The sequence below is a fragment of the Coregonus lavaretus genome (assembly GCF_964263955.1).
Source record: "Coregonus lavaretus genome assembly, chromosome: 23".
NCBI lineage: Eukaryota > Metazoa > Chordata > Actinopteri > Salmoniformes > Salmonidae > Coregonus > Coregonus lavaretus.
In genome coordinates, this window is record NC_140010.1 from 14,180,679 (window position 1) to 14,196,615 (window position 15,937).

Below are 15,937 nucleotides of genomic sequence, written 5' to 3' on the forward strand. Positions count from 1 at the left end.
TACGGAAAACTGCTGAGCATGAAAAACCCAGCAGCGTTGCAGTTCTTGACACACTCAAACCAGTGCGCCTGGCACCTACTACCATACCCCGTTCAAAGGCACCTAAATATGTCTTGCCCATTCACCCTCTGAATGGCACACATACACAATCCATGTCTCAATTGTCTCAAGGCTTAAAAATCCTTCTTTAACCTGTCTCCTCCCCTTCATCTACACTGATTTGATTGAAGTGGATTTAACAAGTGACATCAATAAGGGATCATAGCTATCACCTGGATTCACCTGGTCAGTCTATGTCATGGAAAGAGCAGATGTTCCTAATGTTTTATACACTCTGTGTATATCAATGATTCTCATGAGTAATGTTGGTGTCATTTCCCCTCTGTAATAGAGACTGACCTTGGACAGTGATCTTTCCCAGAGTGCTGGCGTTGCCTGCTGTGCTAGTGGCGAAGCACATGTACTGTCCAGAGTCATCAGCCGTCATGTTGTCCAGGATCAGGGTGCAGGAACCGTCAGGGTCCTCGATGATGATGTGGTGAGGGTCGGCCTCCACTGCACGCCCGTCTGTCATCAGAGGAGGAAACAGTGTTAACACATGTAGTTACATAGGAGATGTTTCTAACTCAAAAACATTAACAGAGTATGGGCTATGTAGAGAAAAACAAACATGCACTGTATGCACAGCTATTGCGTGGTTTCGCACAGTGGTCTTGCTGGTGCGTCTCTTACCCTTGTACCAAGTGACCACAGGTTTGGGCACTCCAGTAACCTTGCAGGCCAGTTTCACCGTCTGTCCCAGCTCCGCTGTGCAGTCAGCCAGAAGCTCATCAAAGTCAGGCATACCTGGACAGATATAGGGATGGATTTACACATCAATCAATCCTGAGTGGAGAGATGACACATTTTATGCAATTATCGATTAAATTATAGTATGCTATTTCATAGTATGTAAAAAGTACTTGTTTGATAGTAAAGGTTAAATCACAATATGCTATGTCAAACTATGCCTCTGTCTACTGTGTTTGTCAGGTAGATCTGAGTGAATGTGTGTGCGTGCGTGTGTGTGTGTGTGTGCGCATGTTCCGGGATTCTTCCGATAGCATTGAGGAGTACACCACATCAGTCACTGGCTTCATCAATAAGTGCATCGATGACGTCGTCCCCACAGTGACCGTACGTACCCCAACCAGAAGCCATGGATTACAGGCAACATCCGCACTGAGTTAAAGGGTAGAGCTGCCGCCTTCAAGGAGAGGGACTCTAACCGGACGCTTATAAGAAATCCCGCTATGCCCTCCGACGAGCCATCAAACAGGCAAAGAGTCAATACAGGACTAAGATTGAATCGTACTACACTGGCTCTGACGCTCGTCGGATGTGGCAGGGCTTGAAAACTATTACAGATTACAAAGGGAAGCACAGCCGCGAGCTGCCCAGTGACACAAGCCTACCAGACGAGCTAAATCACTTCTATGCTCGCTTCAAGGCAAGCAACACTGAAGCATGCATGAGAGCATCAGCTGTTCCAGATGACTATGTGATCAAGCTCTCTGTAGCCGACGTGAGAAAGACCTTTAAACAGGTCAACATTCACCAGGCCGCAGGGCCAGACGGATTACCAGGACGTGTACTCCGAGCATGCGCTGGCCAACTGGCAAGTGTCTTCACTGACATTTTCAACATGTCCCTGAGTGAGTCTGTAATACCAACATGTTTCAAGCAGACCACCATAGTCCCCGTGCCCAAGGACACTAAGATAACCTGCCTAAATGACTACCGACCCGTAGCACTCACGTCTGTAGCCATGAAGTGCTTTGAAAGGCTGGTCATGGCTAACATCAACACCATTATCCCAGAAACCCTAGACCCACTCCAATTTGCATACCGCCCCAACAGATCCACACATGATGCAATCTCTATTGCACTCCACACTGCCCTTTCCCACCTGGACAAGAGGAACACTTATGTGAGAATGCTATTCATTGACTACAGCTCAGCGTTCAACACCATAGTGCCCTCAAAGCTCATCACTAAGCTAAGGACCCTAGGACTAAACACCTCCCTCTGCAACTGGATCCTGGACTTCCTGACAGGCCGCCCCCAGGTGGTAAGGGTAGGTAACAACACATCTGCCAAGCTGATCCTCAACACGGGGGCCCCTCAGGGGTGCGTGCTCAGTCCCCTCCTGTACTCCCTGTTCACCCATGACTGCATGGCCAGGCACGACTCCAACACCATCATTAAGTTTGCCGACGACACAACAGTGGTATGCATGATCACTGACAATGATGAGACAGCCTATAGGGAGGAGGTCAGAGACCTGGCCATGTGGTGCCATGATAACAACCTCTCCCTCAACGTGCTCAAGACAAAGGAGATGATTGTGGACTACAGGAAAAAAAGAGGACTGAGCACGCCCCAATTCTCATCAACGGGGCTGTAGTGGAACAGGTTGAGAGCTTCAAGTTCCTTGGTGTCCACATCACCAATAAACTATCATGGTCCAAACACACCAAGACTGTCATGAAGAGGGCATGACAAAGCCTATTCCCCCTCAGGAGACTGAAGAGATTTGGCATGGGTCCTCAGATCCCCAAAAAGTTATACAGCTGCACCATCGAGAGCACCTGACTGGTTGCATCACCGCCTGGTATGGCAACTGCTCGGCCTCCGACCGCAAGGCACTACAGAGGGTAGTGCGTACGGCCCAGTACATCACTGGGGCCAAGCTTCCTGCCATCCAGGACCTCTATACCAGGCGGTGTCAGAGGAAGGCCCTAAAAATTATCAAAGACTCCAGCCACCCTAGTCATAGACTGTTCTCTCTGCTACAGCACGGCAAGCGGTACAGGAGCGCCAAGTCTAGGTCCAAATTACTTCTTAACAGCTTCTACCCCCAAGCCATAAGACTCCTGAACAGCTAATTATGGCTACCCGGACTATTTGCATTTGATTTGATTGATTTGATTTGATTTGATGTGCTGTGTGTGTCGGGTGGATCTGAGTGAATGTGTGTGTCAGACTCACTCCAGGCAGGCATGGTGTAGCGCTGCTGCAGGTCCCTGAGGTCTCGCAGCCAGGAGTTCTTGATGATGACAGTGCGAGCCTGCAGCGTGTACTTCCTGACAGAGTCCTCACGCTCGTGCCAGATCTCAAAGGCCCGGTCGTCACCCTCCACTGTCTCATTCACATCTATGTTGTTCAGCTAGGGAGAAAGAGAAACAGTAGTCATCCTCAAGACTAATGATGGACTTGATTTATTTATCTGTTAGGAAATTCTTTCTTTTCATGTCATAGGAAGTGTGACAATGACAATATATTCTCTCCAGCAGCAATAATCTATTACTATGCCAACCCTGAATAACTGATTGGAATTGTCTGGTATTTAGAGTTGACTAATTCTCTAGTGACTTGTTTCAGTGGATAGACATGCTGAGTTACATCTGGAGTTTTTAGAAAGAGCAATGAAGAGAGTCTTACCTTCATCATGTTCTTAAAGACGTAGCCCTGGGTGTCTGTGTTGGTGTCTCTCTTGGATTTGCAGATGATTACATAGTTTTTGAAGAGGAACGCGTGTCGATGGTGACCTCTGGAGGAGGACCTTACCCCAGGTGCACCCTCCCACACCATGAAGGGTCCCTGTCACAAAACACAACACCGTCACATAGGCTGCGGACTCAAACAAAATTAGTTGAACATCCTCAAGAATATGGTCGTATTCACTAGGCACCAAACGGAAGCAAATGGATTTTGGTTATTCACCTGTCTGATGGGCTCCCCCAATACATCCAGAGTGGCAGGGTAGTTCTCTATCATGGAGACGTGGTGTGTGTTCTCTGAACGCTGAGGCAGTGATGACACCATGGCATAGGCCTCCTCCAGCAGGCAGCAGTTCTGACCGTTCCTGGCCTTGTTCCTGATCAGCTCCTACAGTCACAGAAATGGGCACAACGATTTAAGATAATAATAACAGTAATATTCCAACAAGATTGTATAACATAAAAACATATGACAATCCAGGCTCTGGTGCATTAATTCCTAGTGTGTGAAAACGAACAAAGAATACCCTCTTTACAGCATTAAATGGTGAACTCTCACCTTGAGCAAGGCCTTGTACTTCTGGATTCTGTCCAGAGGTTTCTGTAGGTAGGCGTTGATGCTCAGTACAGGACCTTCAGCAGGGTCGGCACTGGCCTGCTCTTTGTCTGTGTATTCCTGTGACAAAGACAACAGGGTTTAGAAATGTGGCCGTTACTAGCCTTACATCAGCCAGCCTTCATAATCAGAAAGATGACAACACTTACACATTAATGACCATTTGTGCTAACAGTATTTGTGATGGGTTTACTTACCTTGAAGAAGCGGTGTACGGTCTTGTCACTGATAGCGGCCTCTGCCTTTTGCTGGCCTACGAGGTACTGGAGGTATTTCTCAAAGCCCTCACCACTCCTCAGGAAGCGCATGGCCACGTCGTCATCAGTGTCGCAGTGGCTCAACTTAGGGAGCATGGACCTGAACAACACACAGTATGGGGTCAATTCATTCAGCAGCTTTGTGAGACATTTAATTATTACTAGTATATTTAAGCAATAAACCCTGAGGTGGTGTGATATTTTGGCCAATATATCACGGCTAAGGGTTGTTCTTACGCAACCTTTAGGCATGACGCAAGCCCCAGAGGTGCCTTATTGCTTTTACAAACCGGTTACCAAGATAAATAGAACAGTAAACAAGTATATGGAACAAGAATATAAACGCAACATGCAACAATTTCAAAGATTTTACTGCATTATAGTTCACATAAGGTGTGACCACCATTTTTTTCATGCAGCGCAACACATCTCCTTCGCATAAAGTTGATCAGGCTGTTGATTGTGGCCTGTGGAATGTTGTCCCACTCCTCTTCAATGGCTCTGTGAAGTTGCTGGATATTGGCGGGAACTGGAACATGCCATCGTACACGTCGATCCAGATCATCCCAAACATGCTCAATAGGTGACGTCTGGTGAGTATGCAGGCCATGGAAGAACTTTGACATTTTCAGCTTCCAGGAAATCTGTACAAATCCTTGTGACATGGGGCCATGTATTATTATGCTGAAACATGAGGTGATGGCGGTGGATGAATGGCACGACAATGGGCCTCAGGATCTCATCACGGTATCGATGTGCATTCAAATTGCCATCAATAAAATGCAATTGTGTTTGTTGTCCATAACTTATGCCTGCCCATTCCATAAACCCACCATCACCATGGGGCACTCTGTTCACAGCGTTGACATCAGCAAACCGCTCACCCACACAACGCTATACACGTGGTTTGCAGTTGTGAGGCCGGTTGGACGTACTGCCAAATACTCTGAAATGACGTTGGAGGCGGCTTATGGTAGAGAAATTAACATTCAATTCTCTGGCAACAGCTCTGGTGGACATTCCTGCAGTCAGAATGCCAATTGCACTGTCCCTCAAAACTTGAAACATCTGTGGCATTGTGTTGATTGACAAAACTGCACATTTTAGAGTGGCCTTTTATTGTCCCCAGCACAAGATGCACTTGTGTAATTTACTCTATGCTGGCCCATGTTGACTCCAATGCTTCCCACAGTTGTGTCAAGTTGGTTGGATGTCCTTTGGGTGGTGGATCATTCTTGATACACACAGGAAACTGTTGAGCGTGAAAAACCCAGCAGCGTTGCAGTTCTTGACACACTCAAACCAGTGCGCCTGGCACCTACTACCATACCCCGTTCAAAGGCACTCAAATATTTTTTCTTGCCCAGTCACCCTCTGATTGGCACACATACACAATCCATGTCTCAATTGTCTCAACGCTTAAAATCATTCTTTAACCTGTCTCCTCCCCTTCATCTACACTGATTTAAGTGGATTTAACAAGTGACATCAATAAGGGATCATAGATTTCAGCTGGATTCACCTGGTCAGTCTATGTCATGGAAAGAGCAGGTGTTCCTAATGTTTTGTATTGGTATGGTATTATATAATGACAAAACATCAATGCAATAGAACCAGTTAGGTGATTTCTGAAGCATATATACAGGCCTTATAAAGGGTTTATGAAAGCTTCATTAATCCTTAAAAGTTGAAGTTTGTTTAAAGACGGGCCAAAAAACCAGCCAGCTGTACTTACTCGCTATGGAAGGCCTTGATCTCGTTGATGTTCCTGAATATGGCCTCCTTCTGGCTGGTGACGTCAGATGGGGCATCAGGACTCTCCACTTGCTTGACGTGGTGGGAGGTGAAGAAGTCCATCTCTTTGACAAACTCTGCCTCGCTGTTGATCATGTCTTGAATCAGTTGGCTGAGGATGACAGAACATTGTGGTTATTATGGGGTGTCGTTGAGTGTTGTGGTGTTTCTCGCTTGTGCATGCAGAGCCGAATCCTAACTACTTTTTTTTTAAACTTTTTTTATTCATTCTCGAATCAAGATGATTTGTGTGAAAGTCTGAGTTACATGGCAGTCAGATCTCAGGTGAAGTTTTGGCCCTAATAGAAGAGAGTGTGAGAAGTTCCAGACTCACAGTAGTCTCTTCCTGTACTCTCCTTCTGATACCTCTTCTCCACCTGACTCTGGGATGTCACCAGCATCAGCAGACAGCTAGAACACAATAGTTTAAAATAATATTAAGAACACAATAACATTTAACAAAAATAGGGTCAAGAGAGTAGAGAGGTAGATGTACAATATTGGTGCTAAAGCAATTACTTGGATCTTGAAACACACCTTAAGTTTCTTATCCAGGTAGGCAGGTGAGACCCAGCCTTGGCGGGATGGAGTGGTTTTGGTGGGTTTGGTCCGGACCAGCCATTTGAGTGGATGTGCCGAGTCCAGAACCTCAACATACTGGCCCTCCTTCAGGGAAATGGTATCTTTGTTGGCGATGGTGGGGTTGTAGTCAGCCGTAGCCACATAGATGTCAAACATCTGTAGAAGGAGTCGCACATCAGACACAAAGTCTTATCTAACATATAAGCGCTTACATTGGTAGAGTGACTTGGATGAAAAAACATAATTGTATTTATAAGAGATTTGTCCAGAACTGGGTTCGCTGGAGATGCAGGCCAGTTGAGGCCCTTTGCTGCACTAGGAGCTAAAAGGAATAAGTCAAGTAAGTAGTCTGCAAATCCAGTCAAAAATATAAGAAAGAGAAAAAACTTCAGAGTCATTAGAGAGGACCCAGTATGAGTGATGTGATACTGAGGTGTTCCAAACAAAGAACCGGAATGACAGATCATTTTCTATGGTTCCATACCTCTCCCCTGGCATCAGGGTCGTCAGACTCAGAGGAGGAGTCAGCGAGAATGGAGCCGTGGCGAGAGCGACCGTGGTGGGGTGAGGCGGAGGGTGTCTTGGTCTCATCGTCACTATCGCCTCCCGGGACACGTAGTGAGGCTGGGGCAGCAAGGGGGGGGGGGGGGGGGGTTCAGAGGGAGACAGCCAGGAGAGCATACAACACACACACCTCCACATATCACAGTATATACAGGTAACTGCCAAAATAAAGGAAACACCTACATTAAGCGTCAATAGTATCCCTCATTTACGCACGTGTTGCCTTTATTTTGGCAGTTACCTGTACATAGGCCTAGTACTGTACACACAGAAAGGCGGAATTGGGCACTGAAACATCCACAGACCACCTGGAATGTGTAGCTTTCACTTCTTGACCCGTAAAATAAGGTGGATATTTTCTCTTTTATTATCACTGGCATAACTGTTTCTTTTAAAGTCAGCACAATCAATTATCAAGATTACTCAAAAGGTTAGCTAAGCTACACATTAGTGCCATCAACAGTTTTGCTGCTACAGCACAAGTTATTTGATTAAATAGTTTTCACTATTACAAACTAGTTAGTACACTAAATGCATGCATAAGAAAGATACTGTACAAATAAGACGTGGGGTCTTAAGTTGTGTCCATACATGTCTGAGTGTAGGCATGTATTCCAGCTATATGCTGTGCTGAGTATCACTTCAAAGCCATTTGAATCATGTGCTCAGTTAATCACTGCTTTGCCAAGACACAACTTCTTCTACTAATGCATCAAATAAATATCATGGAGCACAAAAACATTAAGGGAGAGATGTTTGACCACGTATATATATTCTTTGTTATACTGATATGGCAGCAGAATAATGGAACTGTTTTGATGATAGTTTTGTCCACCACTATACAATGGAATTCTGACCATTTTGTTTCAAAAAATGTTAATGAGTCTTGAACTGTGAAATACTGTATGTTAATGTCAACTCTACAAGTCATCACCGCTGGTGATAGCCAAGATATTCTCACTGTCATATAACACGAACAGAGGGATGTCACTAACCCCTGTTTCATGCCAAGTAGTTCTCCTCTTTTAAATTCAATAAATCCAATCCAAGTCAGACAGGTAGAGACAGATGCAGAGAGGAGGACATAGAACATAAGAGGACACTCACTAACTTGTGTAAAGAATGTATGGTTTTCAGTGAGAGTAGCTGAGATCTTTATGTACTGTGGATACATACTGGAGGCTTTGGGCCATGATTTCATCCACTGGAGCACTTGATGGTTCTGTGCGCTGTCTGAATAACAAATTAACGATTGGATGAGAGCATGTGAGTGAATTAATGGATGGATGGAGGGCTGAAGGATGATGAAATGAAGCAATGACAATCCATGTCTGTCGGTCATAAGGGAGGACAAGGTGTAGGAATCCACACATTGCTCAAAACACAAGCAGAACAAGTATTAGTGAGTGCGAAGAAAGAGAACAAAGCATACTTGATTATATGAACACAAAGAAAATGGCGAGCAGCAAGAGGCAATGTGCATGACATTTTCTTTGAGCTGTTCATTTCTTTGAGCTGTTTTGCAGTGGTGTAGCTGGTGTGTTAGCTGGCCCTTTGCCTGTTGGACTCCATGTGGGATGAGAGTAACTTGTCATAACATTACATAAACTGTGATGAAGTGTAATGACAGATTGCTTATAGTGTTTATGACAGCATTACAAAGGTAATGTAGATATACAATTTGAATTTAGACTTTATCAATGGCAATATTAGAGACTTACACTCCCGTTCAAAAGTTTGGGGTCACTTAGAAATGTCCTTGTTTTCGAAAGAAAAGCAATTTTTTTGTCCATTAAAATAACATCAAATTGATCAGAAATACAGTGTAGACATTGTTAATGTTGTAAATGGCTATTGTAGCTGGAAATGGCTGATTTTTAATGGAATATCTACATAGGCGTACAGAGGCCCATTATCAGCAACCATCAGTCCTGTGTTCCAATGGCACGTTGTGTTTGCTAATCCAGGTTTATCATTTTAAAAGGCTAATTGATCATTAGAAAAACCTTTTGCAATTATGTGAGCACAGCTGAAAACTGTTGTGCTGATTAAAGAAGCAATAAAACTGGCCTTCTTGAGACTAGTTGAGTATGTGGAGCATCAGCAATTGTGGGTTCGATTACAGGCTCAAAATGGCCAGAAACAAAGAACCTTCTTCTGAAACTCGTCAGTCTATTCTTGTTCTGAGAAATGAAGGCTATTCCAAATTGCCAAGAAACTGAAGATCTTGTACAACGCTGTGTACTACTCCCTTCACAGAACAGCGCAAACTGGCTCTAACCAGAATAGAAAGAGGAGTGGGAGGCCCCGGTGCACAACTGAGCAAGAGGACAAATACATTAGAGTGTCTAGTTTGAGAAACAGGCGCCTCACAGGTCCTCAACTGGCAGCTTCATTAAATAATACCCGCAAAACACCAGTCTCAACGTCAACAGTGAAGGGGCGACTCCGGGATGCTGACCTTCTAGGCAGAGTTGCAAAGAAGAAAATAAATGTCTCAGACTGGCCAATAAAAATAAAAGATTACGAGATCTTCAGTTTCTTGGCAATTTCTCGCATGGAATAGCCTTCATTTCTCAGAACAAGAATAGACTGACGAGTTTCAGAAGAAAGTTATTTGTTTCTGGCCATTTTGAGCCTGTAATCGAACCCACCATTTCTGATGCTCCAGATACTTTCGAAAACAAGGACATTTCTAAGTGACCCCAAACTTTGGAACGGTAGTGTATATACAGTGGGGAAAAAAAGTATTTAGTCAGCCACCAATTGTGCAAGTTCTCCCACTTAAAAAGATGAGAGAGGCCTGTAATTTTCATCATAGGTACACATCAACTATGACAGACAAAATGAGGAGAAGAAAAATCCAGAAAATCACATTGTAGGATTTGTAATGAATTTCTTTGCAAATTATGGTGGAAAATAAGTATTTGGTCAATAACAAAAGTTTCTCAATACTTTGTTATATACCCTTTGTTGGCAATGACACAGGTCAAACGTTTTCTGTAAGTCTTCACAAGGTTTTCACACACTGTTGCTGGTATTTTAGCCCATTTTAGCCCATTCCTCCATGCAGATCTCCTCTAGAGCAGTGATGTTTTGGGGCTGTCGCTGGGCAACACAGACTTTCAACTCCCTCCAAAGATTTTCTATGGGGTTGAGATCTGGAGACTGGCTAGGCCACTCCAGGACCTTGAAATGCTTCTTACGAAGCCACTCCTTCGTTGCCAGGGCGGTGTGTTTGGGATCATTGTCATGCTGAAAGACCCAGCCACGTTTCATCTTCAATGCCCTTGCTGATGGAAGGAGGTTTTCACTCAAAATCTCACGATACATGGCCCCATTCATTCTTTCCTTTACACGGATCAGTCGTCCTGATCCCTTTGCAGAAAAACAGCCCCAAAGCATGATGTTTCCACCCCCATGCTTCACAGTAGGTATGGTGTTCTTTGGATGCAACTCAGCATTCTTTGTCCTCCAAACACGATGAGTTGAGTTTTTACCAAAAAGTTATATTTTGGTTTCATCTGACCATATGACATTCTCCCAATCCTCTTCTGGATCATCCAAATGCACTCTAGCAATCTTCAGACGGGCCTGGACATGTACTGGCTTAAGCAGGGGGACATGTCTTGCACTGCAGGATTTGAGTCCCTGGCGGCGTAGTGTGTTACTGATGGTAGGCTTTGTTACTTTGGTCCCAGCTCTCTGCAGGTCATTCACTAGGTCCCCCCGTGTGGTTCTGGGATTTTTGCTCACCGTTCTTGTGATCATTTTGACCCCACGGGGTGAGATCTTGCGTGGAGCCCCAGATCGAGGGAGATTATCAGTGGTCTTGTATGTCTTCCATTTCCTAATAATTGCTCCCACAGTTGATTTCTTCAAACCAAGCTGCTTACCTATTGCAGATTCAGTCTTCCCAGCCTGGTGCAGGTCTACAATTTTGTTTCTGGTGTCCTTTGACAGCTCTTTGGTCTTGGCCATAGTGGAGTTTGGAGTGTGACTGTTTGAGGTTGTGGACAGGTGTCTTTTATACTGATAACAAGTTCAAACAGGTGCCATTAATACAGGTAACGAGTGGAGGACAGAGGAGCCTCTTAAAGAAGAAGTTACAGGTCTGTGAGAGCCAGAAATCTTGCTTGTTTGTAGGGACCAAATACTTATTTTCCACCATAATTTGCAAATAAATTCATAAAAGATCCTACAATGTGATTTTCTGGATATTTTTTTTCCTCCATTTGTCTGTAATAGTTGACGTGTACCTATGATGAAAATTACAGGCCTCTCTCATCTTTTTAAGTGGGAGAACTTGCACAATTGGTGGCTGACTAAATACTTTTTTCCCCCACTGTATATACAGTGCTATGAAAAAGTAATTGCCCCCTTTCTAATTTTCTCTACTTTTGCATATTTGTGATACTGAATGTTATCAGATCTTCAACCAAAACCTAGTATTAGATGAAGGGAACATAAGTGAACAAATAACACAACAATTTATTTCATTTATTTCATAAACAAAGTTATGCAACACCCAATTCCCCTGTGTGAAAAAGTAATTGCCCCCTTACACTCAATAACTGGTTGTGCCACCTTTAGCTGCAATGACTCCAACCAAACTTGGGGCTCCCGAGTTTTAGCAATTTTCATGTAGACTTGATTGTGTGTTTTTGATCATTGTCTTGCTGCATGTCCCAGCTGCGCTTCAGCTTCAGCTCATAGACGGATGGTCTGACATTCTCCTGTAGAATTCTCTGATACAGAGCAGAATTCATGGTTCCTTCTATTAAGGCAAGTCGTCCAGGTCCTGAGGCAGAAAAGCATCCCCAAACCATCACACCACCACCATGCTTGACCTTTGGTATGATGTTCTTACTGTGGAATGCAGCTGAAGCGCAGCTGGGTCATGCAGCAAGACAATGATCCAAAACACACAATCAAGTCTACATGAAAATTGCTAAAAAGCAACAAATTGGAAGTTTTGGAATGGCCTAGCCAAAGTCCAGACCTAATCCCAATTGAGATGTTGTGGCAGGACTTGAAACGAGCAGTTCATGCTTGAAAACCCACACGTCACTGATTTAAAGCAGTTCTGCATGGAAGAGTGGGCCAAAATTCCTCCACAGCGACGTGAGAGACTGATCAACAACTACAGGAAGCATTTTTTATTTTTATTTTATTTAACTAGGCAAGTCAGTTAAGAACAAATTCTTATGTACAATGACGGCCTACACCGCCCTATGGGACTCCCAATCACGGCCGGTTGTGATACAGCCTGGAATCGAACCAGGGGGTCTGTAGTGAAGCCTCAAGCACTGAGATGCAGTGCCTTAGACCACTGCGCCACTCGGGAGCCCCAAGTTTGGTTGGAGTCATTGCAGCTAAAGGGGGCAATTACTTTTTCACACAGGGGAATTGGGTGTTGCATAACTTTGTTTATGAAATAAATATGTAATTGTTTTGTTATTTGTCCACTTATGTTCCCTTTATCTAATATTAGGTTTTGGTTGAAGATCTGATAACATTCAGTATCACAAATATGCAAAAGTAGAAAAAAAGGGGCAAATACTTTTTCATAGCACTGTATATATACAGTGAGGGAAAAAAGTATTTGATCCCCTGCTGATTTTTTGATCTTTGCCCACTGACAAAGACATGATCAGCCTATAATTTTAATGGCAGGTTTATTTGAACAGTGAGAGACAGAATAACAACAACAAAATCCAGAAAAACTCATGTCAAAAATGTTATAAATTGATTTGCATTTTAATGAGGGAAATAAGTATTTGACCCCTCTGCAAAACATGACTTAGTACTTGGTGGCAAAACCCTTGTTGGCATTCACAGAGGTCAGACGTTTCTTGTAGTTGGCCACCAGGTTTGCACACATCTCAGGAGGGATTTTGTTCCACTCCTCTTTGCAGATCTTAAGGTTTCAAGGCTGACGTTAGGCAACTCGAACCTTCAGCTCCCTCCACAGATTTTCAATGGGATTAAGGTCTGGAGACTGGCTAGGCCACTCCAGGACCTTAATGTGCTTCTTCTTGAGCCACTCCTTTGTTGCCTTGGCTGTGTGTTTTGGGTCATTGTCATGCTGGAATACCCATCCACGACCCATTTTCAATGCCCTGGCTGAGGGAAGGAGGTTCTCACCCAGGATTTGACGGTACATGGCCCCGTCCATCGTCCCTTTGATGCAGTGAAGTTGTCCTGTCCCCTTAGCAGAAAAACACCCCCAAAGCATTATGTTTCCACCTCCATGTTTGATGGTGTTCTTGGGGTCATAGGCAGCATTCCTCCTCCTTCAAAAACGGCGAGTTGAGTTGATGCCAAAGAGCTCCATTTTGGTCTCATCTGAACACAACACTTTCACCCAGTTATCCTCTGAATCATTCAGATGTTCATTGGCAAACTTCAGACGGCCCTGTATATTTGCTTTCTTGAGCAGGGGGACCTTGCGGGCGCTGCAGGATTTCAGTCCTTCACGGCGTAGTGTGTTACCAATTGTTTTCTTGGTGACTATGGTCCCAGCTGCCTTGAGATCATTGACAAGATCCTCCCGTGTAGTTTTGGGCTGATTCCTCACCGTTCTCATGATCATTGCAACACCACGAGGTGAGATCTTGCATGGAGCCCCAGGCCGAGGGAGATTGACAGTTATTTTGTGTTTCTTCCATTTGCGAATAATCACACCAACTGTTGTCACCTTCTCACCAAGCTGCTTGGCGATGGTCTTGTAGCCCATCCAGCCTTGTGTAGGTCTACAATCTTGTCCCTGGCATCCTTGGAGAGCTCTTTGATCTTGGCCATGGTGGGGAGTTTGGAATCTGATTGATTGATTGCTTCTGTGGACAGGTCTTTTATACAGGTAACAAACTGAGATTAGGAGCACTCCCTTTAAGAGTGTGCTCCTAATCTCAGCTCATTACCTGAATAAAAGACACCTGGGAGCCAGACATCTTTCTGATTGAGAGGGGGTCAAATACTTATTTCCCTCATTAAAATGCAAATCAATTCATAACATTTTTGACATGCGTTTTTCTGGATTTTTTTGTTGTTATTCTGTCTCTCACTGTTCAAATTGACTGATCATTTCTTTGTCAGTGGGAAAACTTACAAAATCAGCAGGGGATCAAATACTTTTTTCCCTCACTGTATATATATATAATGTGCTATTAAAACAATATAATAACCTTCTCTGTATTACCAGAGATATACAGAGGTAAAAGTTTTGCCTGCAATAAAAGCACACACAAACTGTACAATACATCAGGTTGTATTGCACCATTATATCCCCATTTCCCAGATATTAATATTACATTACTTTAACCTATTCTATAAGAAACTATAGGAAAATTATAGGTAACATGTAAAATCTAAATAAATTCTAATGCAATCACAAAGTGCATTTTACTTTATCTTAAATCCACACAAAGAGTGGAAGAACATTTCTTTAAATCAAATAAGAAAATGTTCTAACTGTCCCCTATTTTGGAGCTTTGATGGAACAGCCCATGACACATTTTCACTCACCTTGGCTGAACTTGGCAGATACCATCTCCGTGATCTGGGAGGTGAGCTTCATAAGGAACTCTTCTGTTCCAACTTCACCTAGATACTGCATTTTTCCTCTGCCAACATCTTCTTCTGGAGGGCTGATAGTAATCCCCAGAGGGATTGTTTTCTCTTCCTTTGGTCGTGGTGCTATGACAGAAAGCAGATAATAAATAAGGAATGTTTCAAATTAGAACTTTCTGTCTGCCACGCATTTACTACATTCATCTATATTATGTATGATTATAAAAGCAAGTATCAGTATGTTTTGCTGTTTCCGTAATATGTATTGTGGACCCAAATAAATAATAGCTGTTGCTATTGTAACAGCTAATGGGGATCCAAACAAACAAACCAAGTACAGTATATCGTTCAGTTTCTCACCATCCTCCACCTCAAATTGGGCAGTGCAGATGGACTGTCCGGCCCTGTTGGTGGCGATGCAGGTGTATGTGCCTGCGTGCTTAGAGCCAACATCCATGAGGATGAGACTGTGTTGGCGCCCAGAGCTGGCCACCTTATAGCCCTTAGTGTCTGGCTTGATCCACAACACGTCCTCAGCAGACTCCTCTTTCAGCCACGTCACCATGGGGGTGGGAGAACCTTGGAGAGCAGACGTATAGATAGTGGGACTTGGGAATTCACATGGTGTATGAGGAATAATATTTTCAAACAGTAGTCTGTGAACTCGAATGCATGTCTGTATGATGAATGATCATATCCTTTATTTTACATTTACATTTACGTCATTTAGCAGACGCTCTTATCCAGAGCGACTTACAGTTAGTGATTACATATTTTTTTTATACTGGCCCCCTGTGGGAATCGAACCCACAACCCTGGCGTTGCAAACGCCATGCTCTATCAACTGAGCTACATCCCTGCCGGCCATTCCCTCCCCTACCCTGGACAACGCTGGGCCAATTGTGCGCCGCCCATGAGTCTCCCGGTCGCGGCCGGCTGCGACAGAGCCTGGATTTGAACCAGGATCTCTAGTAGCACAGTTAGCACTGCGATGCAGTGCCTTAGACCAC

The 15,937-nt window shown here is 44.0% G+C and overlaps 1 protein-coding gene across 1 annotated transcript in view; it reads right to left on the reverse strand.

Moving 5' to 3' along the window:
* LOC311150787 (obscurin-like) overlaps window positions 1-15,937 on the reverse strand; it is a gene marked incomplete at both ends in the record, with an annotated part of 87,289 nt that overhangs the window by 5,982 nt on the left and 65,370 nt on the right. The window contains 14 exons of the mRNA XM_084188316.1: window positions 400-567; window positions 733-846; window positions 3,031-3,208; window positions 3,484-3,642; window positions 3,766-3,930; window positions 4,102-4,218; window positions 4,356-4,515; window positions 6,151-6,321; window positions 6,544-6,620; window positions 6,747-6,947; window positions 7,276-7,415; window positions 8,532-8,588; window positions 14,883-15,053; window positions 15,288-15,506. Of these exons, the coding sequence (XP_084044442.1) occupies window positions 400-567; window positions 733-846; window positions 3,031-3,208; window positions 3,484-3,642; window positions 3,766-3,930; window positions 4,102-4,218; window positions 4,356-4,515; window positions 6,151-6,321; window positions 6,544-6,620; window positions 6,747-6,947; window positions 7,276-7,415; window positions 8,532-8,588; window positions 14,883-15,053; window positions 15,288-15,506 (2,097 nt within the window). The remainder of the gene's footprint in view (window positions 1-399; window positions 568-732; window positions 847-3,030; window positions 3,209-3,483; window positions 3,643-3,765; window positions 3,931-4,101; window positions 4,219-4,355; window positions 4,516-6,150; window positions 6,322-6,543; window positions 6,621-6,746; window positions 6,948-7,275; window positions 7,416-8,531; window positions 8,589-14,882; window positions 15,054-15,287; window positions 15,507-15,937) is intronic.